This window comes from Heterodontus francisci, chromosome 17 (genome assembly GCF_036365525.1).
Source record: "Heterodontus francisci isolate sHetFra1 chromosome 17, sHetFra1.hap1, whole genome shotgun sequence".
Classification (NCBI taxonomy): Eukaryota; Metazoa; Chordata; class Chondrichthyes; order Heterodontiformes; family Heterodontidae; genus Heterodontus; species Heterodontus francisci.
In genome coordinates, this window is record NC_090387.1 from 47,855,534 (window position 1) to 47,882,431 (window position 26,898).

The 26,898-nt window shown below is 42.4% G+C and overlaps 1 protein-coding gene across 1 annotated transcript in view; it reads right to left on the reverse strand.

The window, feature by feature from the left end:
* The window catches only part of abcc12 (ATP-binding cassette, sub-family C (CFTR/MRP), member 12), a 114,214-nt gene that overhangs the window by 72,012 nt on the left and 15,304 nt on the right, over positions 1-26,898 (reverse strand). The window contains exons 6-14 of the mRNA XM_068049908.1: positions 19,473-19,646; positions 16,118-16,265; positions 15,567-15,715; positions 15,365-15,472; positions 14,941-15,228; positions 14,773-14,844; positions 12,778-12,902; positions 3,479-3,551; positions 3,170-3,373 (exon numbers count right to left, since the gene is read on the reverse strand). Coding sequence (XP_067906009.1) covers positions 3,170-3,373; positions 3,479-3,551; positions 12,778-12,902; positions 14,773-14,844; positions 14,941-15,228; positions 15,365-15,472; positions 15,567-15,715; positions 16,118-16,265; positions 19,473-19,646 — 1,341 coding nt within the window. The remainder of the gene's footprint in view (positions 1-3,169; positions 3,374-3,478; positions 3,552-12,777; positions 12,903-14,772; positions 14,845-14,940; positions 15,229-15,364; positions 15,473-15,566; positions 15,716-16,117; positions 16,266-19,472; positions 19,647-26,898) is intronic.

A 26,898-nucleotide genomic window follows, 5' to 3' on the forward strand; every position in this document is an offset into this window, starting at 1 on the left:
TCTCACTGAGTTTTCCTTTCGTGGATAAATACCTTTCTACAGAGGAAACTGGTGGTTTTGAATTCAGGTATATTTACCCAGAATTCAGTGTTTGAAAAATTTTAAGTAATGGAGGATTACTTAAGAGCTCCCTCCTTGTATCATACTTACCATGCTTTTCTGCTATAAAAGTTGTTAAATATATAGAAGTGTATTCTCTTTGGTGCTATCATTTGGGGGTGGGACCATCCTGACACTGTGTGACCCCAACCCAGTTTCCTGGGTTAGGTTTTTTATGCAGGTCTGGCTTCTGGCAGGGAGCCCACCACTGCCAGGACACAAAATGTAGATGGTGCAGCACACAGACGTACACACTGGCTGACCTGACAGATCTCCTTTGAGTTGCATAGAAGTTCATGACAGTTGTGTAATTTTCAAAGGAACAAGCACAGCTGTCAATGTGGTGCATAAAGTTTTCTTGTTAAATTGCAGGAAACAGTAAAGTTCAGAAAATACTTCTATGCTGAAGCATAAAAGAAGCAAAGCCTGTTTTCCTGGAACATGCCCAAGTAAGTCTGTTTGGTCCGTAGAACCGCCCCCTTGGGTAAAGTCCGATCAGGCTGTATCCAACGTATTCCTGTGGAATCCCTTCTCATCCATTAGTTGGTTGAGACAAGGAGAATTCCCAGAGGAACATCCATCCTATAGATTTTTTGAGCAGTGTCAAACTCCCTTCAATAATAGGCAGTGAACAAAACAAAAATGCAAAAATGAATTGAAAAGTAGTCCCAAAAAACGCATCAAACTAAATGCCAAACAAAGATTGCATAAGATCAAAAAATATAGTTCACATTCCCTGCCAAATCAACTGATTTCATTTCCATTACCAGGGAGATGTTCTGCACTTTTGGGGTTGACTTTTTTTATTCTACCAGGCTGTTGGACCACTAAAGCCAATTTTTCCTGCTTGCCTTTTTACCTCCCCAACCTCCACCGCTTTAGCTATTTATACAGCAGGGTTGTCCAATATACGGCCCGTGGGCCAGAACCTGGCCCACCAAAGTTTTCCATCCGGTCCGCCAATCTGCCTGTGGCTCAGCTCTGATTCATGGCTTTCCTGTACGTCAGGCAGAGGGTATAGGCGGGACCTTTGTCTGACAGGCAGGGGCTCCCGTCTGTGATTGGTCACTCTCTGTGACTGACAAGGGCTACCCAGGTAGCATTAGCACTGATTGGTGGAATGCGGCACAGGCACCCTGGGATCAGCTGCCCCTGTTGCTTTTGTGCTATTCAGTAAATGTCCTGTATCCTGCACACTGGGCAGGATCCTGTCTCCACTTGCCCCAACTTAAATAATACAGACATGGTAACTGTCTGTTTGTGGCAATGGCTGCTGCAAGAAGCACTGAACGGGGAGCGGGAACACTGAGTGGGGAGTGGGGAACTGGGAAGACTGAGTAGGGAACGGGGAACACTGGCGGGGACTCGGGAAGACTGAGTGGGGAACGGTGAACACTGAGTGGGGAGCACTGAACGGGGAGTGGAGCAGGGAACGTGAAAGACACAAGGGGCTGGAGAGAGAGATGGGGGACAGAGGGACAGAGAAAGGGGGAGAGAGACAGAGTGGGGAGAGAGGGACAGAGAGGAGGGGAGGGACAGAGAGAGGGGAAGAGAGGGACAGAGAGAGGGGGAGAGAGGGGCAGAGGGACAGACAGACGGGGGGAGGGGAAAGAGTGACAAAGAGGGGAGAGAGAGAGAGTCATAGAGTCATTTGCTTACAGCACAGAAGGAGGCCATTTGGCTGAGCGAGTCCATGCTGGCTCTCCACGAAGTATGCTGTCAGTCCCACTTCCTGGCTTGATCCTGTAGCCCTGCAAGTCTATTTCTCTCAGGTGGCCATTTCCTCTTGAAATCATTGATCATCCCTTGTGGGTAGCGAGTTCCAGGTCATTACCACCCGCTACATAAAAAAGTGCTTCCTCATATTCTCCCTGCATCTTTTGCACAAAACTTTCAATCTGTGTTCCCTAGTCCTAGAGGGGAGGGGTGGGGGTGGGGAGGGGAGGGGAGGGGGGTGGTGGGAGGCATAGAGAGAACAAGACACACGCACACAGAATGCAGGGAGAGGGGGGAGAGAGATCAAGATCTCTCCTGACAGATGGAAATGTCTCCAGAATACTATGCATCACGACATCAGGTGTGTGGGCAGAGATTGACTACTTATACAATGCCAGGTATGTCACTAAATCAGTTTTCAATATAGTGACGAGAAAATAAGTCAATAAATTAGTCTTCTCATATAAAGCAAAAATGCATATTTGTTGTTGTTTTTATGAGTAAGATAAATTTTTAATGCCTTTATCTTTTGAAATTTGTCCATCAGCCCCCCGGGCCGAGCAAAAATCATAATACAGCCTTCTGCCTGAAAAGGTTGGATAACCCTGAGTCTGTATCTAATGTATACCTATTATTTCTTTGATTTCCCTCATTATGCCTCCCATTGTCTTATTTTAATATTACCGTCTTTTGAACCTCTCCTGTTCTCCACAAGCACTTTGCAGGTCATTCTATTTCTTTACCTATGTGTGTTTGTGTGTTTTTCCCCTTTTCCTTTCCCTTGATTCATTTGCTCTTCAATGGTGTTCAAGTGTAATATCTCCAAGTTATGAGAAAAGGTCCGTACTCGATAGTTCCTGTCCATTCATTGACCTGATCTGTGGAGTATTTTCAAGTTTTTGTATTTTGCCTTTTCTTCAGTGCTGATGTCACATTTCCAGTGTAGGGTAGGGAAATGTGACCCAAATTATCATAACGTTAACACATTTAATGGAGCTCATGTGTGCCTTTACGGCCAAGCTGGAAGAAAACAGACAGCACCACCCTGACACATGCTAAGCCCCTGACTCAAAATTTCCTGCTCTCACCCCGTGAGAAATGTAAGAGAAGAAGAGAGAAGTGGAAGAAGAAGAGGCAGAGGAAGAAGAAAAGGATGAAGAAGTAGTTACATTTATAAAAGCGCCTTCAATGTAATAAAACCCAAGGCACTACATGGGAGTATTATAAAACAAAGTATGACACCGAGTCACAAAAGGAGATATTAGGTCAGATGACCAAAAGCTTGGTCAAAGAAGTAGCTTTTAAGGAGTGTCTTAAAGAAGGAAAGTGAGGTGGAGAGGCGGCAAGGTGTTACCTGCAGCTGATGAGTGACTAGAATCACGGTTTTCTCCCGCAGTTCTTCTTTGATACACTGCATAAAGATATGTTTCCCAACATGGGCATCTACAGCTGATAAGGGATCATCCAACAGATAAACATCTTGATCTGAATACACAGCACGAGCAATGCTAATTCGTTGTTTTTGTCCACCAGACAGGTTGATGCCTCTTTCTCCTATCTTTGGTTTAATTTTAAAAAATCCATTAATATTTGCATTTACTGTGGAATATCTGATCAAATGTCTGTGAGAATTGTCTTCTGAAAGTTAACTAGAGTTTCTTACTTCAGTTAAATCTCCAAAGGGGAGTATAGTCAGGTCGTGTTCTAGACTGCAGACTTCAATCACCTTCTTATACCTATGGGTTTATAAAGCAGTTAAACACCAGGCTGGTTCTTTAGCTGAATCATTGTTATTTTTTTCCTGTATGATCAAGTACAGAGCTGGCATAATCACACAGTGCTGCATATCCCCCAGTCACACAGTGCAGCACATCCCCCAGTCACACAGTGCAGCACATCCCCCAGTCACACAGTGCAGCACATCCCCCAGTCACACAGTGTAGTACTTCTCCCAATTATAGGGCAGGATTTCCATTCTGCGGTTGGAACTCTGACATTGCAGTCACTTCCGGGTCCTGATCCCGCACCACGTCGGCAATGCATATGCATTGCAATTTCAATAAAACAGGCCTAGAGTTACGTTCACCACTCAATTCACAGCAGTCGACACTGGAAGGAGGCAGGATATGGGCAGCAGGAGAATTTAAAGGGCGGGCGGCAGTCATTGCTGAGGTTGCCATTCATCTAAAGAATGGAAGAAGGAGCAGAGAAGAGGGAAGTGAGAAGGGAGGTCCCCCCCACCTCTCTTTTTCGGACACCTCATTGGAGGTTCTGCTGTAGGCAGTGACTGAGTGCAGAAACATCCTGTTCCCTACAAGTGGCAACACAGAAAGCCTGAAAGGCTCATCAAGACGGCATGGCTGGAGGTGGCTCAAGAGGTCAGCAGCAGAGGAGTAGTGAGGAGGAACTGGGTGCAGTGCTAGAAATGTTTCAGTGACCTCAGGTCTGGAAAGGTGAGTCCAAAAACAGACCCAAATGGTAGGCCTCCTGTTCAGCAGTCACCAGAGTGCAAAAGAGAGGGGCATCCTGAGGGTGCATAGAGGTTTCTTACCATGGAAGAGATTTGTGCTCAGTGGCCTCGATGACCCTGAAGCATAGGTCCCATAACCCTACAGTGATGTTGTTCAGGAGTCTGGAGTGCAGACTGCAACATCTTATGCAATTGAAAAGCTGTGAGTGGTGAGGGAATAAGGCATTGTCCTAAATGCATCTTTATTTACCAGGGAGAATGAGAGGGCACACCTAGACAGCGGGGTGCCACAGCTCGTCGCTGAGACACTTTGAGGAGCTGGACCTTGATGTGAACAGAGTGTCACGCCACAGGGACCCTGAGGATGGAGAAATGGGGGTCCACCATAATCAGGGTGAAAATATCTCAACATCTCCAGGTTCAGGGGATGCATGGTAATGCTCCCCATGCAACAAGCTATCAAAGCATGAGCTGTCATTTCATCATTTTAAGCAGCTTGAGCATCTGTTGACTGTTCTGATCTCTCATCACCATCTTCTCTTATGTCTCCGATAGGGCCAGCTGCAGAGGGGCAGGAGGCCACACAGCGCCAATAAGTACCCGAGGAATCAGAGGATGAAGACACCTTGGAGCTTACACCGTCACATCTTTCTTGTGCACCCTCCATCAGTGCGGACACTTGCACCTCGGTGGGTCCTCAGAGAGGGTGGCACAGGGTTAAGCGCACATCACATCAGAGCAGGAGGATATGGAGGAGACAGAGTCGACTGTGGCCGTCCCCATCGGAGGATGGAGGACAGGTGCAGCCCTACTCAGCAGTACAGAGATGCAAAGCCTCAGGAATCATGAAACAGGTGGTTGTTCTTGGAGAACCAGTGTGAGATGTGTGCCCACATGTTACCTGAGGCTCAGTGGAGTCATGGGATGAGAGGAGTGCATTCATCTCATGTGCTCCACAGTGTCTCAGAGCTTTGAGCACTTGAGCTCCTCCATTGACAGGAGCCAACCTCATAGAGAGCCATATGTGGCATCACTCAGAGTGGATGCAGGAACAGCACACAGATATGCATGCAATGCATGCTGCAGTTTGTAGCATTGACCAGTCGGTGCAATGAAGCATGGAATGGATGCCAGTTGTGCCCCAGCTAGTGATTTCCTCCAGAAATCAATGGCGCCATGTGAGGGTTGAGGTGGCGACAGATGGCAATGAGGGGGTCACACCTCATGGGACTCCATTATCATCATCTGCCTTCGTGGTCACTCCGACAGATGAAGCATCTGTAGAGTCACACCTGTGACAGAGACTGCCCCTGCAGTGATGCCAATGCAGCAGCCTTTGGAGGTGCCCCCTGACACTCCATGATGAGGTCGAGTGCCTTGAGCATCTCTGGTCCAGAAAGGCACTAACGAGCAGTCTTCCTCCACCTCATCCTCAGCCAAAAGGGGAGCACCTCATAGGAGTGGTCATGAGTGCAGGCCACCGCGTCGGTATGTCACTTAGTGGGTCACTTGGGTGTGCCGCTTGTAAATAATATCACACTGTACTTCAATAAATCTCTGGGCATGTTGTTGCAATAAGGCAGATTTGTGTGTCTTCGTTTCATCATGGAGAAGGCTGCTGCGAACCCTCAGATAACCCTCAGCAAGGGTACACAAGTCAGCAAAGATCTGCCTGGACATCGCAGCTTTCTGTCGCACTGATGCTCCGACATGTCCAGATAGCTTCTCTTTTGGTGATAGGCCCTTTGCTGAGGGTCATGCCTTTGTTGCCTTCCTGCCCATCATTCATGACCCCCCTGTTACCCATGGGTCTGCCTCTGCTGCTGGAGATGCTGCTCCTCATAGTTAGTCGACTCTATCTCAGAGCTGCTTAAACCCATTTCCTGTTATGTCCTTCCTTCCTTTCTATTGGAATTTGCAGTCTTCCTGAGCCCTCACCACCCCCTCATGAATCTGTAATGCCCATAATCAGAGGAACCCAAGCAACACTACCCGCCCCCACAAAGCCACCGTCCCCACAAAGCCACTACCCCCAAAATGCTCTTGTCAAGAGTGAGGAGATATGAAATATAATTCTCCTGACTCTGTGGGACTGGTTGCCTGTGATTGAGGGCCTTTTCTGGGCCTTCCCTCTTTGAAGAAGCCTGTTGCTGCTGTCCCGCCATTCGGACCAGTTTCCCACTTTATTTGTACTTCCTCCTCCCTGTCATGGTTTGAACCCTGCATGGATCCCATGCCTCCGAATGGAAATTCAAGACAGGCCCTTAATGAGCTGACTACAAGCTCATTAAGTGGTTTAACTGGCTGTTTAGATGTCGGGTGGGTTGGCTCTTCCAGCTTTCGGCGGAGACTTTTAAATTTGGAGTGTGCTGTTTTTACATTGGGAAACTAGCATGCTGACCCCTGGGGTGGGTTTAAGTGCCTGCCTGCCCTAATCCCGCCCTCTCAAACAAATAGAAATCCTGCCCACACAGTCCAGCAAATCCCTTCATCACACAGTGCAGCATATCCCCCAGTCACCCCGCACAGCACATCCCCCAGTCGCACATTGTAGCACTTCCTGCAGTCACACAGTGCAGCACTTTCCTCAATTACATAGCACAATTTTTATTTACATGTTGCAGTACTTCCACACATTGAAGTGCATCTGATGTATAAGCTTATATGTTTAATCACAAACTTCACCAAAGAAAAGTTTATAACTGTCATTGATTCAGAAGATTCACAATGGAAGAACTATGTTTATAATAGAGGGTTTCATACATGGAATCGTAGAATTCCTGAGCATCCTTTATGAACTCTTTATTGATTCTTGGTGATTTCCCTGAATGAGGAAGGTTCCATGCTGGACACCATTAACAACTGGGAGGTGAATCTTGTTTTCTGGGTCCACAGATGCGCAACTCCTTAAACCCTTTGCTACCTGCATGAAGCTTTATATGGTATAAGGTTTTGATGTTTCCACATTTAGAATGTGTACAAACATGAGTTGTGTGCAAAATTTCATTGAGACAATCCTGGGTAGATTCGCCATCCATTTAAACTGTATCATGTTCTTCAATTTAGTATTAATTTTATTCTCCTTAGTCTGAGTATCAAATCTTTTGAATGATTTGTGATCCTGGGCTGGATTTTAGGCAGCTGGTGGGGGTCCTGATGCTGGGCCCAAAAGGCAAGGGGAACCCCAGCTGCATCTTACAGTGCTCGGGCAATTAAGTGCCAGGCGCTAGGGTCCCCGTTCATTTAAGGATGGGGATCCCGTCTCTCAGAGCTGCCCTCCAATAAGAGGGCTGGCAGCTCAGCAGTCCCAGCAGCGCCACTGAGAGCGGTGGCCACTGCTTGAACTGCAGCAGTTAATTGAAGAAGATTAGCCATGGAACCTGGACTGAAGGTAAGTGGGGGTGGGCTCACTGGGGCCACTCGGACAGGCCCCAGTGGCGGGGGGTGGGTGGGGGTGAAATGTGTGGGCTACTGAGGACAGGGAGTTGGATGATGCCACAGGGGTGGCCTTGGCCAGCAGGGACCCTCTGTGGGCCATAGATTGCCAACGGAGGGCCCCCTCCCCCACCAAGCCCACACAGAGGCTGCCCCGGGCGGCCTCCTCACATGGCAGAGGCACCCTACCCCCCCCCCCCCCCCACCCCACGTTGCTGGTAAAATACCAGTAGTGGTGGGAAGAGGCTCTCAAGGGTCCATTTAGGGGCCTCACTTGGCCTCTGGGTGGGAAGGCTGTCCTTGGCTTTCCACGCCCTGGACTAAATTTGAAGGCGTCAGGAAGGCAATGGGCACTCCACCCTCCCAGCCACCAGCACCCACCCCCCCCAACCTCCTTTGCATACAATTTAATGGGCCCGTCCTCTGTTTCATCCCTAGAGGGCCCATTTCTCTTTTTCCATTCCATATACCCCATGGTCTCTCAACTCTATATGAACTCATTTGCTCATAAAGTGGAAATCAGTACAGAAGCCTCTGGATAATAATTGATTATTGCTGAAAATATGAGAAAGGTTACATTGTGGCAGGTAGATGGGAGTGACAGGTAGCCTAGGTACTTAAACCTCTGACTTAATAGGAAAGCTAGTATTACAGGTCTACGCTTGGAGACCATTTCTTCCTAATCCTTATTCCTACTGCAGTTCAACCTTATTATAAATGCATCATGTGTCTCTTATTTAAATTTCTGGAGAAAATAGTTTTAATTATTTGCTTATATATGATTATTAAATGTAAGCATATGACAGTGAAACTCAATTATAGTGGACTTAAGTATAGTGAAATTATTTGTATTGATCTCAGCTAATTTACAATGTAACTGAATCAAGTAACATTTCTGAGATAAATTACAATCTACAAATAATGGAAATATGGGGCTTGGGATCTGCAGACCATCAGGGGCATGCAACATGTTCCTCACAGATCAGTGAAAGCTGATCCTAGCAATCATAAAACATTTATTCTCAGTGCATCGACTAACCTACAATTATACATTTCATTCCAACTATGCCATTGGATACAGTTTCAAGATTGCAAGTGGATATGTGCAGTCACTTTATAACCTGAAGCAGATAATGTAGGATATTCTCTGGCTTAGGAGACTTTTTGAATTACTGAACCAGTGTTTGAGGAGACATCAGTTCTTAGTGGAACTGACAGTTTGCTAAATATGAACTTGATTTTGCTTCTTTCTGTATATCATTAAACTGCCAGTCAGTATAATGCAATCAGAATATCCAAGCACAAGGCAAAGCACAACTCCTGATATATGAATACATTTTCTTATCATCTGGGCTGGTTGCACTGGGAAAATTGGCTGAGGAGACCATAGACATGTTCTGTATCTAATTTCTTCTGCCTGCAATTTTTCGTGCGTCTACATTTTGGGTGCTAGAGTGCCTTTGCACAATTAATGCTATAGCTTCATTCTGGTATGAGTATATATAAAAAGTACCTGCAGCACTAATTTTCACAGGGATTTTCCCTATCATCTGCCAAAGCTTTGGCAGAAGATCCATGAAATCACTGTATATGAAGAAATAATGTATATGGTGTTTATAAAGCTTTTCTCCAAAGTTTCTGTCAATCTTCCATCATAACATGGTGGATGATTGGGAATATCTTGCTAGAGGTTCAACCCCTGGATTAATTTTTCACTTTTCATACTGGCATTGCCTTTTAAATGGAACCGAAATAAGGCCTATCAGGTGATTATCTGGTCCAATCACAGTGCAGTAGGACAGAGCATACTGTACACAATATTTTTAGTGTTTAGAAAGGCTCACATGCAACCCCATTGATAGAAGGGTCAAGAACCAGGGGACACCATTAGTAGCTTTCAAAAGGGAAATGGATAATTATCTGAAGAGAAAAAATTTGCAGGGGTGGAGTTAGTGTAATGAGCTGAGCTGCTATTGCAGAGAGCTGGCATGGACATGATGGGCTGAATGGCCTTCTTTTGTGCAGCAACCATTCTATCAAATCTTTGCAGTACTTTAAAACTTCCCAGCAGTAAAGGATAAAAGCTGGCTGTATTTTTTGTCCCCCCGTCCCCTTCTGTGAGATCCCCAGTGGCATTTTCAAGCTAGCAAGAAGCATAAATAAATAATGATAATGTGCAGACCTTGGAATATAATATGAAATTGTACTCAGTTCAACTTTGTCAACAGTTCACTTACAGTGATCCAGTCCCATTAATTTTGCACTAGGATCGGAAAATCCATATTATAAAGACATCTTGTCTATTTCTATGGAGACTGATGTAGCTGCTTTTACTTGTTAAATTCAGATTTTGTTTGGTTTATTCATCCTATGAAATGTAATGGCTTTTATTCTGTATCAGTAAAGTTAGTGTTACTACAGTTACAAAGACTAAAACTTATTAGGCAATACTTTATAATATACCATAAATGAACGTCATGCCAAAATCCTTACATGTTGATCATTTTTATGCAGCGAGTTGTTGTGATCTGGAATGCACAGCCTGAAAGGGTGGTGAAAGCTGCTGTATATTTGGTTAGTCTGTCACCGTTGGTGTATTTGATTAGTCTATCTAGGAGAGATTACTGAGTCTTCAGTAATATTAATATTAACTCATTTATTACATTTGAACTATATAAAACTTTAAAAATTGCAGGACATTGGGGAAAGAGGAAGAGAGTGCGTCGAATTGAATAGCTCTTTCAAAGAGTTAGCACAGGCCTGATGGGCTAAATGGCCTTCTTCTGTGCTCCATAATTTGATTTTCAGGTTATAATAGGAGTACAAGAAGCCATTAATATCTTGCAACATGAATATGCTAAATATTCTTTGGTGTTATACGTCTCTGTCCTCTCCCAACAAAATCCCCTAAACACTAAGAATATAAGTCATCTAAATGAACAAATATAATAAAGTACACACACTTACAATAATTAAAGAGATGGGATATAAAGTGATACACTAAACAAAATCAAATTCAAACAGACATAGATGCTACATTACAAATTATGTATCCAACTATTTGTAGGCGTGCTGTGAAACAAAAGCTGAATTTCTAAAAAAAAGATGTAATTCGAGCATTGTTGTAAGCTAGCACCTCATGGGTAATTCACAAGCAGGCACTGACAATGGGGAAGCTCACTCACCTCAGTATATTTCAGCCAATCATGAACAATAAAGAAAACAATTGGCGCAAAGCCTCACACATTTGCCAGAGGGGAAAAAAAACAAGCTGGAGTCAAAATGAGCAGCTTGTGTGTGTGCAGCAGTGTATTCAATTGATCTTTCACCATACTGCCAGGTGCAATAACCTGGAATTATAATGATCTTCCAGAGATCAATGGGTGGAAAATATCAGGCAATATACCCAAGATTTTTCAGCATGTGCCAGCATGAGAAGTTGACCCCATATATATTACACCCCTCTCACTCAATTGAAAATTTAATAGTGGACTGGCAATGAGTATAGCCTTCCATTATATCCAATATTTATAGCAGCAATAAAGTTTATGATAGGTACATGTGTTTTATTTTCACACATTTATAACCAATTAGGATCAAAGGCAATTTTACATTACTGGATAATGTATCTTTGTTATTAGTTATGATGCTGGGAAATGATTACTTGTTTGATATTGAAACTGATGGAAAGCTCAAGTGATTGTAATATTAGTTAAATAAACTGGAGGAGAAATTAGGCTCCATTCAGTTGAATGCGAGACACTTGGTACTTTCAGACTTTCTCAACCTGATAGCAGTAAAATATTGATTGTATCTGATTCAGGCAGCAGCTGGAAAAGATCGACAGCAAGCACTTACACTTTGCTGAAATTTCCAAATATCATCAAATGCCATGCTGGTTGGGTGATCAATACCTTTGGTATCAACCAGATTTTTTGGCTCTTCGCTCACTGGACCCCACTGTGTTTTGTCAGTTTTTTGCTACCTGCCTTTCTATCTGACCTACCTGCACAACCTCAGCTATTCATTTTCTCTGTGTCTTGTAAATCATTTTATTTCTTTATTTTTTTCTCATTAAACATCCTATTGTCTCAAGCTAACATCACTTCTGCAACTTAACCATCTCTTGTTCTCCATGTAAGCACTTCACAAGCCATTTTATTTCTTTGTTTGTGCGCGCGTGTATTTGTGCGTGTATGTCTCTTTTTTCAGCATTTTCCCTTAACCCTTCTCGGTAATATTCTCTTTGTTCTTCAATAGTTAATGCTTTTTCCCATTATTTGACTGAGATGATCTGTTACACTATTCCACTCACAATTCCTTTCTGGGTTGTTCATTTTATTTTCAAGATATCCTTTTTCTGTCTGTCAATGGTCTGTCCACAATTTTATTTTCAGTTTTAAAAAAGGTTTGGATCTAAAATATTAATTGCTCTGCTTTCTCCATAGATGCTGCCTGACCCGCTGAGTGCATCCAGCATTTTCTGCTTCTGTTACAAGATACAAGGCATATTTCCGAAAAACTGGTATAGAACCTTCTACAGACACATAAAGAAATCTGTAACAATATTAAATATCACTGTCTCAGTCGACTCTTTGTAATTATTTTAACACTTTGGGTACTGATCCTTTCAAGTTGCTAAATAAAGTACTTATAACTTATGACTAATGCAGAATCTCAAGTTATAGATGCACAGAACCAGAGAACTTTTTCATTCATATGATTAAAATCAATTGAAATTTAGTTATAGTTTTGGTTTGGATGCAGAAGTGTAATTGCACTCCTCAAAGTAGTAAAGTGAAGGGCTTTATTCAGGTTCTGTGATCTTTTCAATTTCACTTTCAAATCAATTAGACTACTGGGAGCACTGGTTGGCCTATCTTGAATATGATATAAGATGAAATAGACCAATAGAATAGGGACACACTAACAAAGCTGCATTTGAAATATTGCTGATTTCTTTCTGGAGAGTGAACACTGCAACTAAAAATTTTGCTTCCTCAATATCTCATAATATCAAAACAATCCAACAGATTACATCAGTATAGCAAACATACCTTTTCTCATGATATATTTTTCCAAATAATATGTTTCCTCTGACAGTCCCATGAAATATCCAAGCTTGCTGAGATACAAAAGCAAATGACCCATTGATAGCTACCACTCCATTATGTAAATACATCTGCATTAAGGGAAAAAATCTATTTACAATTGATCATCCATAACTCTGGTAATACTTTGCTACTTTCAAAAATAGTGGGTCAAATATAATTTAAAAAGTCCTTTGAATTCATTGACCCAGAATCTTTGGAGTGGGGCACCTCATGGTGAATGCTGAAGTTAGATTTTTCCCTCACCCTTCAACTCCAATTGATATTGCGCCACAAATTGCTGGATGTGCGAATTGCTAATGGCGCCGTGGTCAAAGGGACATCTGAAACCTTGGTGAACAATTGGACTATAATAGTCTATCTCCTTAAGGATAGAGAAAGAAACAATAAATGATAGAGTGAATTAAAGTCAAATTAGATCCAGAAAGAGAAATAAAGTGAGGGAAAGAAAGATTGAATTAAAAGACAAAGAAAAAACTCAATGGAAAAGTAAGAAAAACAGTAAAAAAAAATGTAAAATGCAGAACAAAATGTGAAGAGAAAATGGCGAAATCAAGCAATATGATGTTGAAGAAACCAAAATGGTAAGTTTGATAACATAGGGTGGTTATTCCAGCTGTGCTGCTGGACATAGGGTGGTATGAAACTTCCTCCAGCTGCTTCTGTCCTGCCAGGTATGAAATTAAAGTGGCTCCTCGCCATCCCTTCACGAGAGCAGGAGGACAATGTGGTTGAGTTCTTTGGTCGGTGCTTTTCCTTCCTAATGCTGCTGCCTTAGTTCTGGGGGATTGATTGCCACTGTCTTCTTTTCTGGTGGACCCAAGACTGACACCTATGTCTACTTTCTGTAGATTCTGCAAAGTTCTAGCATGAGTTAGGCATGTTTCACTATAACTTTATCATACGTATAGTTTTGACATTCAGCCAATTTAACATTTTACATTACAGACAAAATGAAAGATATAGAACTGGTCACATATATTAAACAATCTGATTGTGTGAGATAATTTCAGAAAACTATAACTTTATTTTATAGTTTATTAATATGTACTGAAGACAGACTGGGCTGAATTTTACCAGCTCGCCGCCCATTTCGGCGGCACACTTCAAAGTTGGCGGCGCGCATGCGCGGGATTTACTCCATGGAGCAGCAGCTCATTTATATTGCCAGGGCGGACAACACCACCTCCTCCCCCAACTCACCTCCCCACCCCCCCGATGACGTGCAGGGGGCAGGCGTTCTGTCTCAGGCAACGGCTTCCGGCACCACTGTGCAGGCACCGACGCCATTTTTAAAGGGCTTCCAGCACTTCAATGCAATTTGAATTTTTAAAGAAACCTGATCATAAAAAACTGAATAAAATTATTGTGACCCTCTCCCACCTCCCCCCCTCCATGACCACAGCATTTATTACTTACTCTCTCCCCTCGAAAGTAACTTACCTTACGATCCTGACCTTTCCCTCCCAAAGTTAATGAACTATGAACTTTACCTCTTCCCACCACCCCCTAGACCAATCAAAAAGGTTTGACCCCGCTCCCCCTCCCACCCTGAAAACTTACCTCCTAACCCTTCCCACCAGTGTGGCACGGGAGTGCCGGCTACTGACTGTAATATTGGAGTAGAACAGCCAGTGTGATGAGGTAAGTAATTATTTGTTCATTAATATATTGAAATGTTGGTCCCATCGTGAGTGGTGGGCGAGGGGGGCCGCCTCCAGTTATATGGAGTTGTGCATTCCTGGTGTGTCTAGCCTCTCCCGGAGGCATTTTCCGGGCCCCTGCCCCTACATGACCCACGGCGTCGAGGGGTCAGTAAAATTCAGCCCATTATCTTGACCCAAATTAACACACACATCAATATATCTAATACTTTTAATGCTCCTCACATGGTATTCGTAGTCTTCATTTTTGTTACTAAGTAATCTAAAATGTGCATACCTGTCCCAATAGAGCGGATATTAAAGAGCTTTTTCCACTTCCTACATTTCCACAAACTCCTAAAAGTAACCCCTGAAAGAATTTCAAAATGTTATTTATCAGGTTTCTTGGACATTTCTTCAAATATAGGATATGCCTCGTTAACAGATGTAATATGTAAACATGTACCTTCTCCAAACAGAAGCTAATATTGTGAAGAGTCATGAATGCAAGGCTGTCTTTTTCTGTTGCCACTTTAGGTTTATTTTCTGGCACTTGACCAGAAATCTTGGACTCATTTGTCCTATTTGCGTTAAAAACATATTTTCTTTGTGAAATCGTGTCAGCAGGATTTGATTCTCCTTCATTGCCATCTGTGCATTTCCATGAAAGTGAAGCATTTTCCATCAGCACTGCATACGGAGAGTCTTGTAGTGTTTTCACGTATACTACTGGATCTTTCATGACTAGAATTTTCTAATAATAAAGTAAGTTTTTGAATGGAAAAGGGATGTACAAATTTGAATGAGAGTATTGAGAATTGTTTAATTATGCTTCTAAAAACATCTTGCCTATATATTTAAACTAACAAATATAAAAGGTACTGGTTTACCTTTAGTCTTTGTAAAGAAACTCTAGCCTCTGCGAATGCTTTAACTGAAAAGGGCAGACCGGCCAATGGAAATTTCATTACATTGAAAACTGTGATCACAGTAAATGCCTAGAGTGTTGAGAGAAATGAATTGTAACGTTTAAAGGAATTAATTTATAAGGACTACCCTTCAGCCAGCAACATTCTCTTCATTTACTCTTACCGTGGATGCTGTCAACTCATATCCCAATAGCGTGTGCACAACAAATGCGAGGACTGTGGCCAATGTTGGTACAATAGGGGCAACTGAAGTATTCACACTCTGAACATATCCTGCTTTTTCTAATATCTTTCGTTCATCTTTCCGCACATCTGTTTTAGAAAATGAGTAGCATAAAATTATCCAAATCAGAACTGTGTTTAAAGTCCTATAAGATCTATAGAGTTTACGCAATTTAAAATGTGCATTATTTCAAAGTCTTGTTCCTAGGTAATGGTATTGTTCCATGCTTTGAATTTTAAAGAAACTCTAAAGTTACTTTTATGATTGCTTTAAATACTATGTGTACAAAGGAAATTGTTAAAAATAATTTGCACAAAGGCATCAAAGAATAGTGGGAACTTTAAAATAGTTTTTTTTATATGGAACAGGTTTGTATTTACAAGATGTTCTTACGTTATATGTATATTGGATGTCAAGATCGGGTAAAAATGGTATGCTTCCAGTGAATAAATAATTTTTATTTCAATTAACTGAAAAATACTTTAGCTTACCACTAATAGAACGTGCAAATGACTTTTCCCAGGCATACATTTTTATCAGTTTTATATGAGTCAACACTTCATTCATTAATCGCACCCGAATGTCTGTCTGACCAATGGCATTACGTCGAAATGCTATGGTAAATTGTGCCATTAACATCTGCGAATAAAGATCCAATAAAAAAATCACGAATAAATGATCTATTCCAATGTTCCTCTATGCTAATTTCACAAAACAATTTCTCAGCTTCAAGGTATTTTATTGGAGGAACTCAGAAAGATGTTAGTTGAGGACAAATGGAACACCTTTCAGGACATACTTCCAACCATGAGAATAAATACATACCATTGACTAGTAAATGCAGATTAAGCAAAGGTTGCACTAAGTTATTTAATAAGGAAGACAAGCTCTACAGAGCCTTTGGAGAGAACAATGAAGGAAAACACTGTGATGAAAACAGGAACATCCAAAAAAAGTGAAGACAATCAAAGGGTTAATGGCAAACTACATATTATGATAGCTGTTGTCATGCCAGGCCCCCACCTTCCAAGAATGAGGCACATTAATTTTGTCGTGAACATTGATTTTAAACTGTTGCTGAAGCGAGAAAATGACTTGTTAAACAGATCAGCCATGGCTGGAAAGGACATTTGCATATTAACAGACAGTGCTTGGAAGGACAGAGGACCATTCCCTGACACATTCAACCTACAATGGACCTTGATCACCAGGTATTGTGTGTAAGAGGAGCATTCCAGAGACTGCTAAGGTGATACAATCCAGGACTGGTTAGGCAGCTGGTCACATGACTAACTGGCGGTTCCAGGGTTTTCTTTTGAACTAGCCACAGAGAGTTTGAGCTGAGTATCTGTTTGCTCCTGGACTGAGAAGATCTCTCCTGTCTGTTCCCATCTCTTTCTCACAAGCCTCTGAATCCACTTAAGACATATCTTCTTTTTTTCTTTTGGGCCTCCTTATCTCGAGAGACAATGGATACGCGCCTGGAGGTGGTCAGTGGTTTGTGAAGCAGCGCCTGGAGTGGCTATAAAGGCCAATTCTGGAGTGACAGGCTCTTCCACAGGTGCTGCAGAGAAATTTGTTTGTTGGGGCTGTTGCACAATTGGACCTTGATCACCAGGTATTGTGTGTAAGAGGAGCATTCCAGAGACTGCTAAGGTGATACAATCCAGGACTGGTTAGGCAGCTGGTCACATGACTAACTGGCGGTTCCAGGGTTTTCTTTTGAACTAGCCACAGAGAGTTTGAGCTGAGTATCTGTTTGCTCCTGGACTGAGAAGATCTCTCCTGTCTGTTCCCATCTCTTTCTCACAAGCCTCTGAATCCACTTAAGACATATGAACCCCAAGAAAGAAAAGTCTCCTACAGCGAACAAGGTTTACGAAGAATACTGGGCCACAACAAAAAGCAAGATCTACCTACAATCGAAGACTCTACAGTGAGCTCAAAGAACCGTAACAAAAACTCTTCAGATATTGCCTCAAACTTTTCCACTTTATTTTTTCTTCTGCTCTTATCTGTCCCTATTTGCATGTGCGCATCGCGTATGCATGCAAGCATGGGCGCATCATGTATGCGTAGGCATTAACCGAATTAGAGTTTAAGTTTAATAAATTTCAACCTTTTTTCTTTAAACCTAAGAAAACCTGTTTTTCAAATTCACAAGTGATACTACATTGGGGGGTGGGGGGTGGGGGGTGCAGTGCTAGTTGATTCACAAAAGGACCTAGGCAGAACTACAGAAGATGAAATTCAAAATAATTCAATATGTCTTAGAGATTGGAAGAAAAATAGGGTGCTTACCTACTTAAAGAATAGCATTAAAATAGTTAGGGAAGTGGTTGAAAGAGATTTGGGATTGATAATTGACTGAATAGTGATCATGTAAAGTCATTGTAGAAGTAATAAAGCAAGGAGAATGTTGAACTATATTGTCAAATCAGAACAGTTTAAGTTGGAGATCTTTACTTTGAAGCTGCAAAATGCCCTAGTCAGGCTTCATCTTGACTGCTATATTAAGTTCTGGCCCCCAAGCACAAATGAGACATTTAAGCCCTTGAATTCAGCAGAGAAGGACAAGTTATAAGGAAATGTTAGAAAAGTGTATGAGAGGGCATCATCTAGAAGAATATAAGATTCTAAGTCTCACAGGCAGGGTTAACTGCAAAGACTATTCCATATTAAACAATGACTTACAGGAAAAGAAGGCAGAAGTACAAACTGGTAAATTGCAAGTTCAGGAAATATACCTTCGCTCAAGGAATGTTTAATACTAGGATGATTGTGGAGGCAAAAACCCTGGAGTTACTCAAAAGGCAACTGGATGTTATGATGGGACAAATTTATGTTACTATGGAAGGATGAGTTGGATGGTCTGAATAACCTCCCTCATCTGTATTTATCTTTCTGACTTTTGTGAACTTAGTGAAAAGAAAAGGTGGACCTCTGTTCGTTAATTTGTTTTATATTCAAATTTTGCTCAGGACAATTATAGAGAAAGATTTGTATGGTCCCTTTAATCATATCTTTCAGAAACATCTCAAAGTACTGATTATTGAATTAGTTTGAAGTGTTATTAGATAAATAAATATGGCAGTATTTATGTACAGTAAGATTCCATGAGCAACAGTGGGAAGGAATCTGTTTTTTATGATATTAATTGAGTGAAAAGTGTTGAACAGGACACTAGGAGAACTCCTTCCTTTTCTTGAAACAGAGCTGTAAGACCTTTGATATCCACCTAAACCAGTCGACAGGCTCTCAGTCTAACAACTCCTCCAAAGGACGGTGCTGCCACCAATGCAGTGTGTACTCAGTACAATACACCACATTATTAATATACTGTCAGCTTGTCTCAGTTAGTAGCCTTACTATGTAGAGTAACACTTCAGTACAGTACCAAGGAAGTGCTACATTATCAGAGATGTCCTCATACATTAAAATAAGATCTGGTCTGCATGCTCAGGTAGATGAAAAAGATCCCATGTCACTATTTAAAGAGCATAGAGTTCTTTAATCATTCAGTTGGTTTTGGGGGAGCTTGCTGTGTGAAAATTGGCTGTCACACTTGCCTACAAAATAACAGTGATTGTTCTTTAAAAATAATCCCTTGGTTTGTAATGCATTTTGGGATGTACTAAGGAAATATTGAGGATGCTAAATAAATGCAATTTTTTTCTTTTAATTTAGTTTATGTGTTCAAACTCCTCATTTGAAGCTTGAACAAGCAACCATCTAATTCAAAAGTGAGAGTGTTCACAAGTCAGCTAAGTTGACACATATGAACTGTTTGATGTACTACAATTTGTAATAATAGCTTTTGTTAGCCATTTCATTGCAATATCATACCTGAACAGGTATTAATAAAATATAAGCAACAACTCCCAACAATGATGTCGGACCAAGGATAATGTAGGAATATATTATGCAACTGATCAGCAACACTGGCGTACTAAATATAAAAGGACAATACAAAGCAGCTTCAAATAGTCGATGACCATCATTTGATAGTAGGTTCGTAATCTGTATAAGCAAAATAAAATTAAGTGAATTAATTCCTAGCCATTTTTTCACTCTTTGAGCCTGATATCAAATCAATTTGTATTTAATGCTAAAAGGTTACAAACTTCCTTTTGCTTTCATAGTTTGTACAGTGTTGTTTTAGTCACAAATTTTACCACATTTTCCCATTTTGTTGCAATATAAAAATTAAATCTGATCTGCCAGATCCGTTTAAAAAGAGAAAATTGTTATCATTTTGGGGAGAGATTTTCAGTCCCTAAGTTCCAAAAAGAGTTGCGTATCACTTTTATCATTAAGGTATCACAGAGAGGTGATGATATGGGTTATGCCTTTGTCATTAAATGGTAGCTTCATCACACAAATGACATACATTATACATTTAGAAACAAAGCTCAAGACACATACCCCTTTCATAAATTACATACTTGGCACAAATGGTGACTGTATGTTGAATTTCTTAATTGAACTAATTGTTGTTATGATTTCAAGGTACTTAGAAGTGTGTATAAGTGGTATCCATAAGTAGCCCTGGTACTCTACAATCCAGATGCTATGGCTATCCTATATTCTGTTCTTTCAGAGAGGCTAGCCATTACACCATTTGCATTAATATGATTACTGCAGTTAACATAAACTCAAGCTGTGCTATTAAATTCTTTTCTGAATGGTGGATATTACTGCACAGACCAGAAGTTTCCAGATTTAAAATAACAAATATATTTATGCACACATTAATAGTAAGACAAACAATAGTTAACAATTATTAAAAGTAGAATACAAAGAAAAATCTATAATGGTTTATGAAGCCTTTCTAAGACTCCCACCATTTAAATTCATGAGGATCTGTAAATTTGATGAACAAAGTTGTACCGAGTAATTTCAGTTTGTTCTGTTCTGGCACTAACTGAATGTAGGAGATGCAGGTGGAGATCCAAACATCACACTCTGACTAAACAAAACTTGTGTACTGATTCTAATTTCCTTAGCTTTTAAATCTTAGATATCAAAACCAAGATATGTGTGAACAGATTGATTTAAAGACTCCCAGACAAACACAATGGGCTGGATTTTACCTTAGGAGGACGAGAATTCGCCACCGACGTAAAGGTCGGTGGCGACCCCGCTTCCGCCTAGCCCGGGGATCTGTCCCACATTTTAAGGGTCCCTGGGCTTTAATTGTCCTGAGGCAGAACTTACACCCACTTGTGGGAGGATTTCCCGCCTCAGTGAGCTGCTGGCCAATCAGCGGGCCAGCAGCTCTTAGTCCCAGCAGCACAACCGGGCGCGGTGACCACTGCTGGGACTGCAGCCCAGCCGACGCCATGGAGCCAGGAGGGAAGATAAGTTGGGCATGCCTCACCAGTGAGATCAGTCGTGCCTTGGTGAGGCTAGAGTGGTCGTTTGGGGGGCATCTTGGGTCCCAGGGGTGGGTTAGGAGGCGGGAGCGGCCCTCAATCGGGCACTCTGTGCCCGACTGCCATGCCCCACCCCCCACCCACAGCGTGCGGAAAGGCTGGCAGCTATCGCTGAGTGGCCTTTCACATCCCCAGTACGCCCGTTTGCCATAGGTAAAATACCCATGGAGGCGGGCGAGGGCCCTTAAGTGGCCGTTAAGTGGCGGGGGATCCATCCTCTCCTACGCCACCATCCGACCCACTGGGGCAGCGTAAAATTCAGCCAATGCTTCATGCATATAAACAATAAGGAACAAAAAAGTATGGTAATGTAATGGTTATGATACTGGACTAACAACCCAGTGATCATGAGTTTATAATGCCCCAATGATAAGTTGTAACATTGAATTCAATAAATCTGGGGATTTTATTTTTGGCTGGCACCATAAATGTGACCACAAAAACTGATAAACAGACCCAACTGGTTAACTAACATTCAGGGTGAGACCTTAGCACCATTACCATATCTGGCCTATAGATGATTCTAGTTCACACTATGTAGTTGACACTTAATGCCTTTTGAAGTAGTCTAGCAAATCATTCAGTTGCTCGGGCAAGTAGGGATGGGCAATAAATGTGCTATTGCTCACATTCTGAGAGTAAATTTTAAAATGCAATAGCAAATCAAGAAATATATGAACATTTCATATCTGCATTAAATGTGCAATTCATACAATGAAATAAATGACTAGAATTTAAAAGCAAATGGCAGCAAATTTGCTTTTACTCTGTTCTTTTGGATAGCGATGTTTTTGTCACAATTTGCACCAGTTTTCCCCCCTCTTGTTGTAATATAATGGAATCTGGTCAGTCAGCTTCAATTTTAAGGGAGAATTGGCACCATATCATTTGTTTGGTTCTAAAAGAGCTGAGCAACACTGCTAAATGAATCAAAGTAGCATAGCTATGTTGCCTTTTGATCACATGCATAATCTCACCTCTGTGTAAAGGAAACAAGCAATTCAAACTGTTTGATATTGAATGAGGATGGGAAATATACTATGCTGAATAAAAAAAATTACTATTGGGAAATGTATTTTCCTATGCAAATCATTAGAGCCTAGTCTCCTCCTCAAATCAATTCTCCCTCCACCTATTCCTCCCACCAACCAGCACAGTAAACAAAAATCAGCAAAAGATAATCACTTCTATGATTTTCCTGCTTTCCATAATGCAATTAGCAGCTCGACAAAGTTCTCTTTGAAATTAAAATCCCCCATTTCACAGTTTTTCTTACAGTATTTTCATTATGGTATATGACATATAAGCCCCCAGCTTTGTAATTTTTTTCATTCTTTGGTTTCCACATCCTGATTTTTTTGCTATCTTGCCCATTCAACCTTTCTATCTCCTTGTTACCAATATAACTGAAGCTTACTTACTCTTCCACACAGCTAGTCCAATCCTTCACTTTATCCTTCTCTCCAGTCATATTAATTTAAACCCTTCCCGCATCCTTATTAAGCTCCACAAGAAGATATTGGTTCCAGAGAGCATAGTGGATATCCTACTGAACTAGTAAGCGAGAGGCTTGCATTAATGATCTGATGATATGAGTTCAAATCCCACCAGGCAGCTGAGGAATTTCAATTCAGTTAATTAAATAAATCTAGAATAGCATAAGTAATGGTCATGATGCAACTACCACACTGTTGTAAAACCCCATCTGGTTCACTAAAAGCCTTTAGGGAAGGAAAGCTTCCATCCTTATCTTACCTGGCGTATATGTGACTCTAGGCCCACAGCGATGTTGTTGACTTTTAACTGCCCTCTGAAAAGGCCCAGCAAGCCACTCAGTTGTACAACAGCTATGATAAAGTATAATAAAAATGAAACTGGATAGACCACCCAGCCTCAGATTCGGATGTGACAGCTCAGTCAATTCTCCTCACTAACATCTGGGGACTTCTGCCAAGATTGAGAGAGCTGTCCCACAGACTAGGCAAGTAAAAGCCTGACATAATCCATACTTACAGAATCATACCTTTCAGTCAATGTCCCAGACTCCTCCATCATCATTCCTGCCAATGTCCTGTCCCACTGGCAGGACAGATCAACCAGAGGTGGCGACACAGTGAAATACAGTTGGGACGGAGTGGACCTGAGAGTCCTTAACTTTGACTTTTGACATCATGAAATCTAATGGCATCAGGTCCAAAGTGGACAAGGAAACCTGCTGCTTATTATTACCTACTGGCCTCCCTCAGCTGATGAATCAGTAATCCTCCATGTTAAACACCACTTAGTAGAAGGACCAAGGGTAGCAATGGCACAGAATGTACTCTGGTGTGAGACTTAGCACCGCAGCCTCACAGCTCCAGCGACCCGGGTTCGGTTCTGGGTACTGCCGGTGTGGAGTTTGCAAGTTCTCCCTGTGACCGCGTGGGTTTCCGCCAGGTGCTCCAGTTTCCTCCCACAGCCAAAGACTTGCAGGTTGATAGGTAAATTGGCCATTGTAAATTGCCCGTAGTGTAGGTGGGGATGTGGTAAGAAATATGGGATTAATGTAGGATTAGTATTGCTCGAGTCGCTCTGAACAGGCTCCAGAAGCTGGCCGAGCGCGTCTACCCTGAGGCACAGTGTGGCTTTCGTGCAGAGAGATCGACTATTGACATGCTGTTCTCCCTTCGTCAGATACAGGAGAAATGCCGTGAACAACAGATGCCCCTCTACATTGCTTTCATTGATCTCACCAAAGCCTTTGACCTCGTCAGCAGACGTGGTCTCTTCAGACTACTAGAAAAGATCGGATGTCCACCAAAGCTACTAAGTATCATCACCTCATTCCATGACAATATGAAAGGCACAATTCAACATGGTGGCTCCTCATCAGAGCCCTTTCCTATCCTGAGTGGTGTGAAACAGGGCTGTGTTCTCGCACCCACACTTTTTGGGATTTTCTTCTCCCTGCTGCTTTCACATGCGTTCAAATCCTCTGAAGAAGGAATTTTCCTCCACACAAGATCAGGGGGCAGGTTGTTCAACCTTGCCCGTCTAAGAGCGAAGTCCAAAGTACGGAAAGTCCTCATCAGAGAACTCCTCTTTGCTGACGATGCTGCTTTAACATCTCACACTGAAGAATGCCTGCAGAGTCTCATCGACAGGTTTGCGTCTGCCTGCAATGAATTTGGCCTAACCATCAGCCTCAAGAAAACGAACATCATGGGGCAGGATGTCAGAAATGCTCCATCCATCAATATTGGTGACCACGCTCTGGAAGTGGTTCAAGAGTTCACCTACCTAGGCTCAACTATCACCAGTAACCTGTCTCTAGATGCAGAAATCAACAAGCGCATGGGTAAGGCTTCCACTGCTATGTCCAGACTGGCCAAGAGAGTGTGGGAAAATGGCGCACTGACACGGAACACAAAAGTCCGAGTGTATCAGGCCTGTGTCCTCAGTACCTTGCTCTACGGCAGCGAGGCCTGGACAACGTATGCCAGCCAAGAGCGACGTCTCAATTCATTCCATCTTCGCTGCCTTCGGAGAATACTTGGCATCAGGTGGCAGGACTATATCTCCAACACAGAAGTCCTTGAAGCGGCCAACATCCCCAGCTTATACACACTACTGAGTCAGCGGCGCTTGAGATGGCTTGGCCATGTGAGCCGCATGGAAGATGGCAGGATCCCCAAAGACACATTGTACAGCGAGCTCGCCACTGGTATCAGACCCACCGGCCGTCCATGTCTCCGTTATAAAGACGTCTGCAAACGCGACATGAAATCGTGTGACATTGATCACAAGTCGTGGGAGTCAGTTGCCAGCATTCGCCAGAGCTGGCGGGCAGCCATAAAGACAGGGCTAAATTGTGGCGAGTCGAAGAGACTTAGTAGTTGGCAGGAAAAAAGACAGAGGCGCAAGGGGAGAGCCAACTGTGCAACAGCCCCAACAAACAAATTTCTCTGCAGCACCTGTGGAAGAGCCTGTCACTCCAGAATTGGCCTTTATAGCCACTCCAGGCGCTGCTTCACAAACCACTGACCACCTCCAGGCGCGTATCCATTGTCTCTCGAGATAAGGAGGCCCAAAAGAAGTATAAATGGGTGGTTGTTGGTCGGCACAGACTCAGTGAGCCAAAGGGCCTGTTTCAGTGCTGTATCTCTCTATGACTCTATGACTTCAATGTCCATCACTTGAGTGTCTTGGTAGCACCACTGCTGGCTGAGTCCTGATGGACATAGTTGCCAAACTGGGCCTGCAGCAGTTGGTGAGAGAACCAACAAGAGGAAAAAACCTACTTGACCTTGTCCTTGCCAAAGTACCTGTTACAGGTGCTGCTTCTGATGACAGTATTGGTCGGAGTGATCACCACACAGTCCTTGTTGAGACAAAGTCCCATTTTCACACTGAGGACATGCTCCACCTTGTTTTATGGCACGACCACTGTGTTAAAAGGGATCGATTCAGAACAGACCCTATATAAGTGTCCAGTCAGTACAACTCACTCCTGACACAGAATAGGTTCCCAGTAATGTGAGCCTTTCCATCCAATACCATGCCTCGAGCCTTGCATTTTCTTACTTGCTCTGGTTGTACTTGTACTAGCTATTGTGTGACAGTGGTTTAATCCTGCGATAACCACTTCAGAGCACCTTGAACTTTTGTTTCTTAACCTTTTTCCTAATTCCTGGAACTCTTGTTGCAGGATCTGAATCCTGTTTTTCCCTAAGTCATTGGCTTCAATATGAACCCACAGCTTTTGACTGATCGCCATTAATTCCCAAGAAATTCTATACCCGCTCCTTAATGTCCATTACCTTTACACCCAGGAAGTAACATACTCTTCAGAACTCACAGTTGCAGTTATGGAATTGACTATTGGCCCGTCTCATTCCTGTACTTAACTCTGCCCTCTCAAGTAGCAATTTTCGCCACACTGCTGTGACATTGGGTGTGATTTTCCTCTCCTGAGTCACCATCTTCTTCTGCATCATCAGTATCCAGCACTGGATACCCATCCGAGAGCTTTATTCCCCTAAAGTTTCTTGCACTGCCCTTACCGGAGTCTTTCCCCCTTTCCCCCCAGTAGATTGTCATCCATTTCCCTTCCTCTGCCTCGCAATTCCTTTTCAGCTGTGGTCTGAATGCCCCTGAAATGTGTGCTCCAGGAACTCTCCTCCCCTTATACAGAGCAAAATGTCTCCAATTATTTCACAAACTTTGTCATAGTTTCCAGAAACTCCCATTTCATGCAAGTGTCACGATCCTGTTTTTTCTTTCTTTCGGGGAAATATTGCAGTGCATCTTTAAGGCTGTAAAAGATCAGTGCTTCTTTAAGACAGCAAGCTCCAGGGACTGTAAGCCAAAGTGCATTCTGTTTGCCCGGCAACAACCATACAGAAAAGGTCTTTAGATATTAGTTCATCTTAGTAGTGTTTAAGATTTTAGTTTTTTTTTTAAATAAAGAGTTCATGTGTTGATATCTAAAAATACCTGGTTTGGTTCGCTTCATTTGAGGGTTACTAGACTGTTTCAATTCGGCTGCTGCTTTCTTCAATTTGGAAAGCTTAAAGATATATAATGCAACCTGTGGAGCAACGGGACTGAATTCACAGTGCGTTGTGCCCACCGCAATCGGAATCATATATTTTGATTGGGGGCTTTGTCCTGAGCAGTTGTAACACAAGGTCATGCCACATTAACTAGACTCAAAGAACTCAGAAAATCAAATAATTTGAATATTCAGAAAGTTTTTTTTTATTGGTTCATGCGATGTGGGTGTCACTGGCTAGGCCAGCATTTATTGCCCATCCCTAATTGCCCTTGAGAAGGTGGTGGTGAGCTGCCTTCTTGAA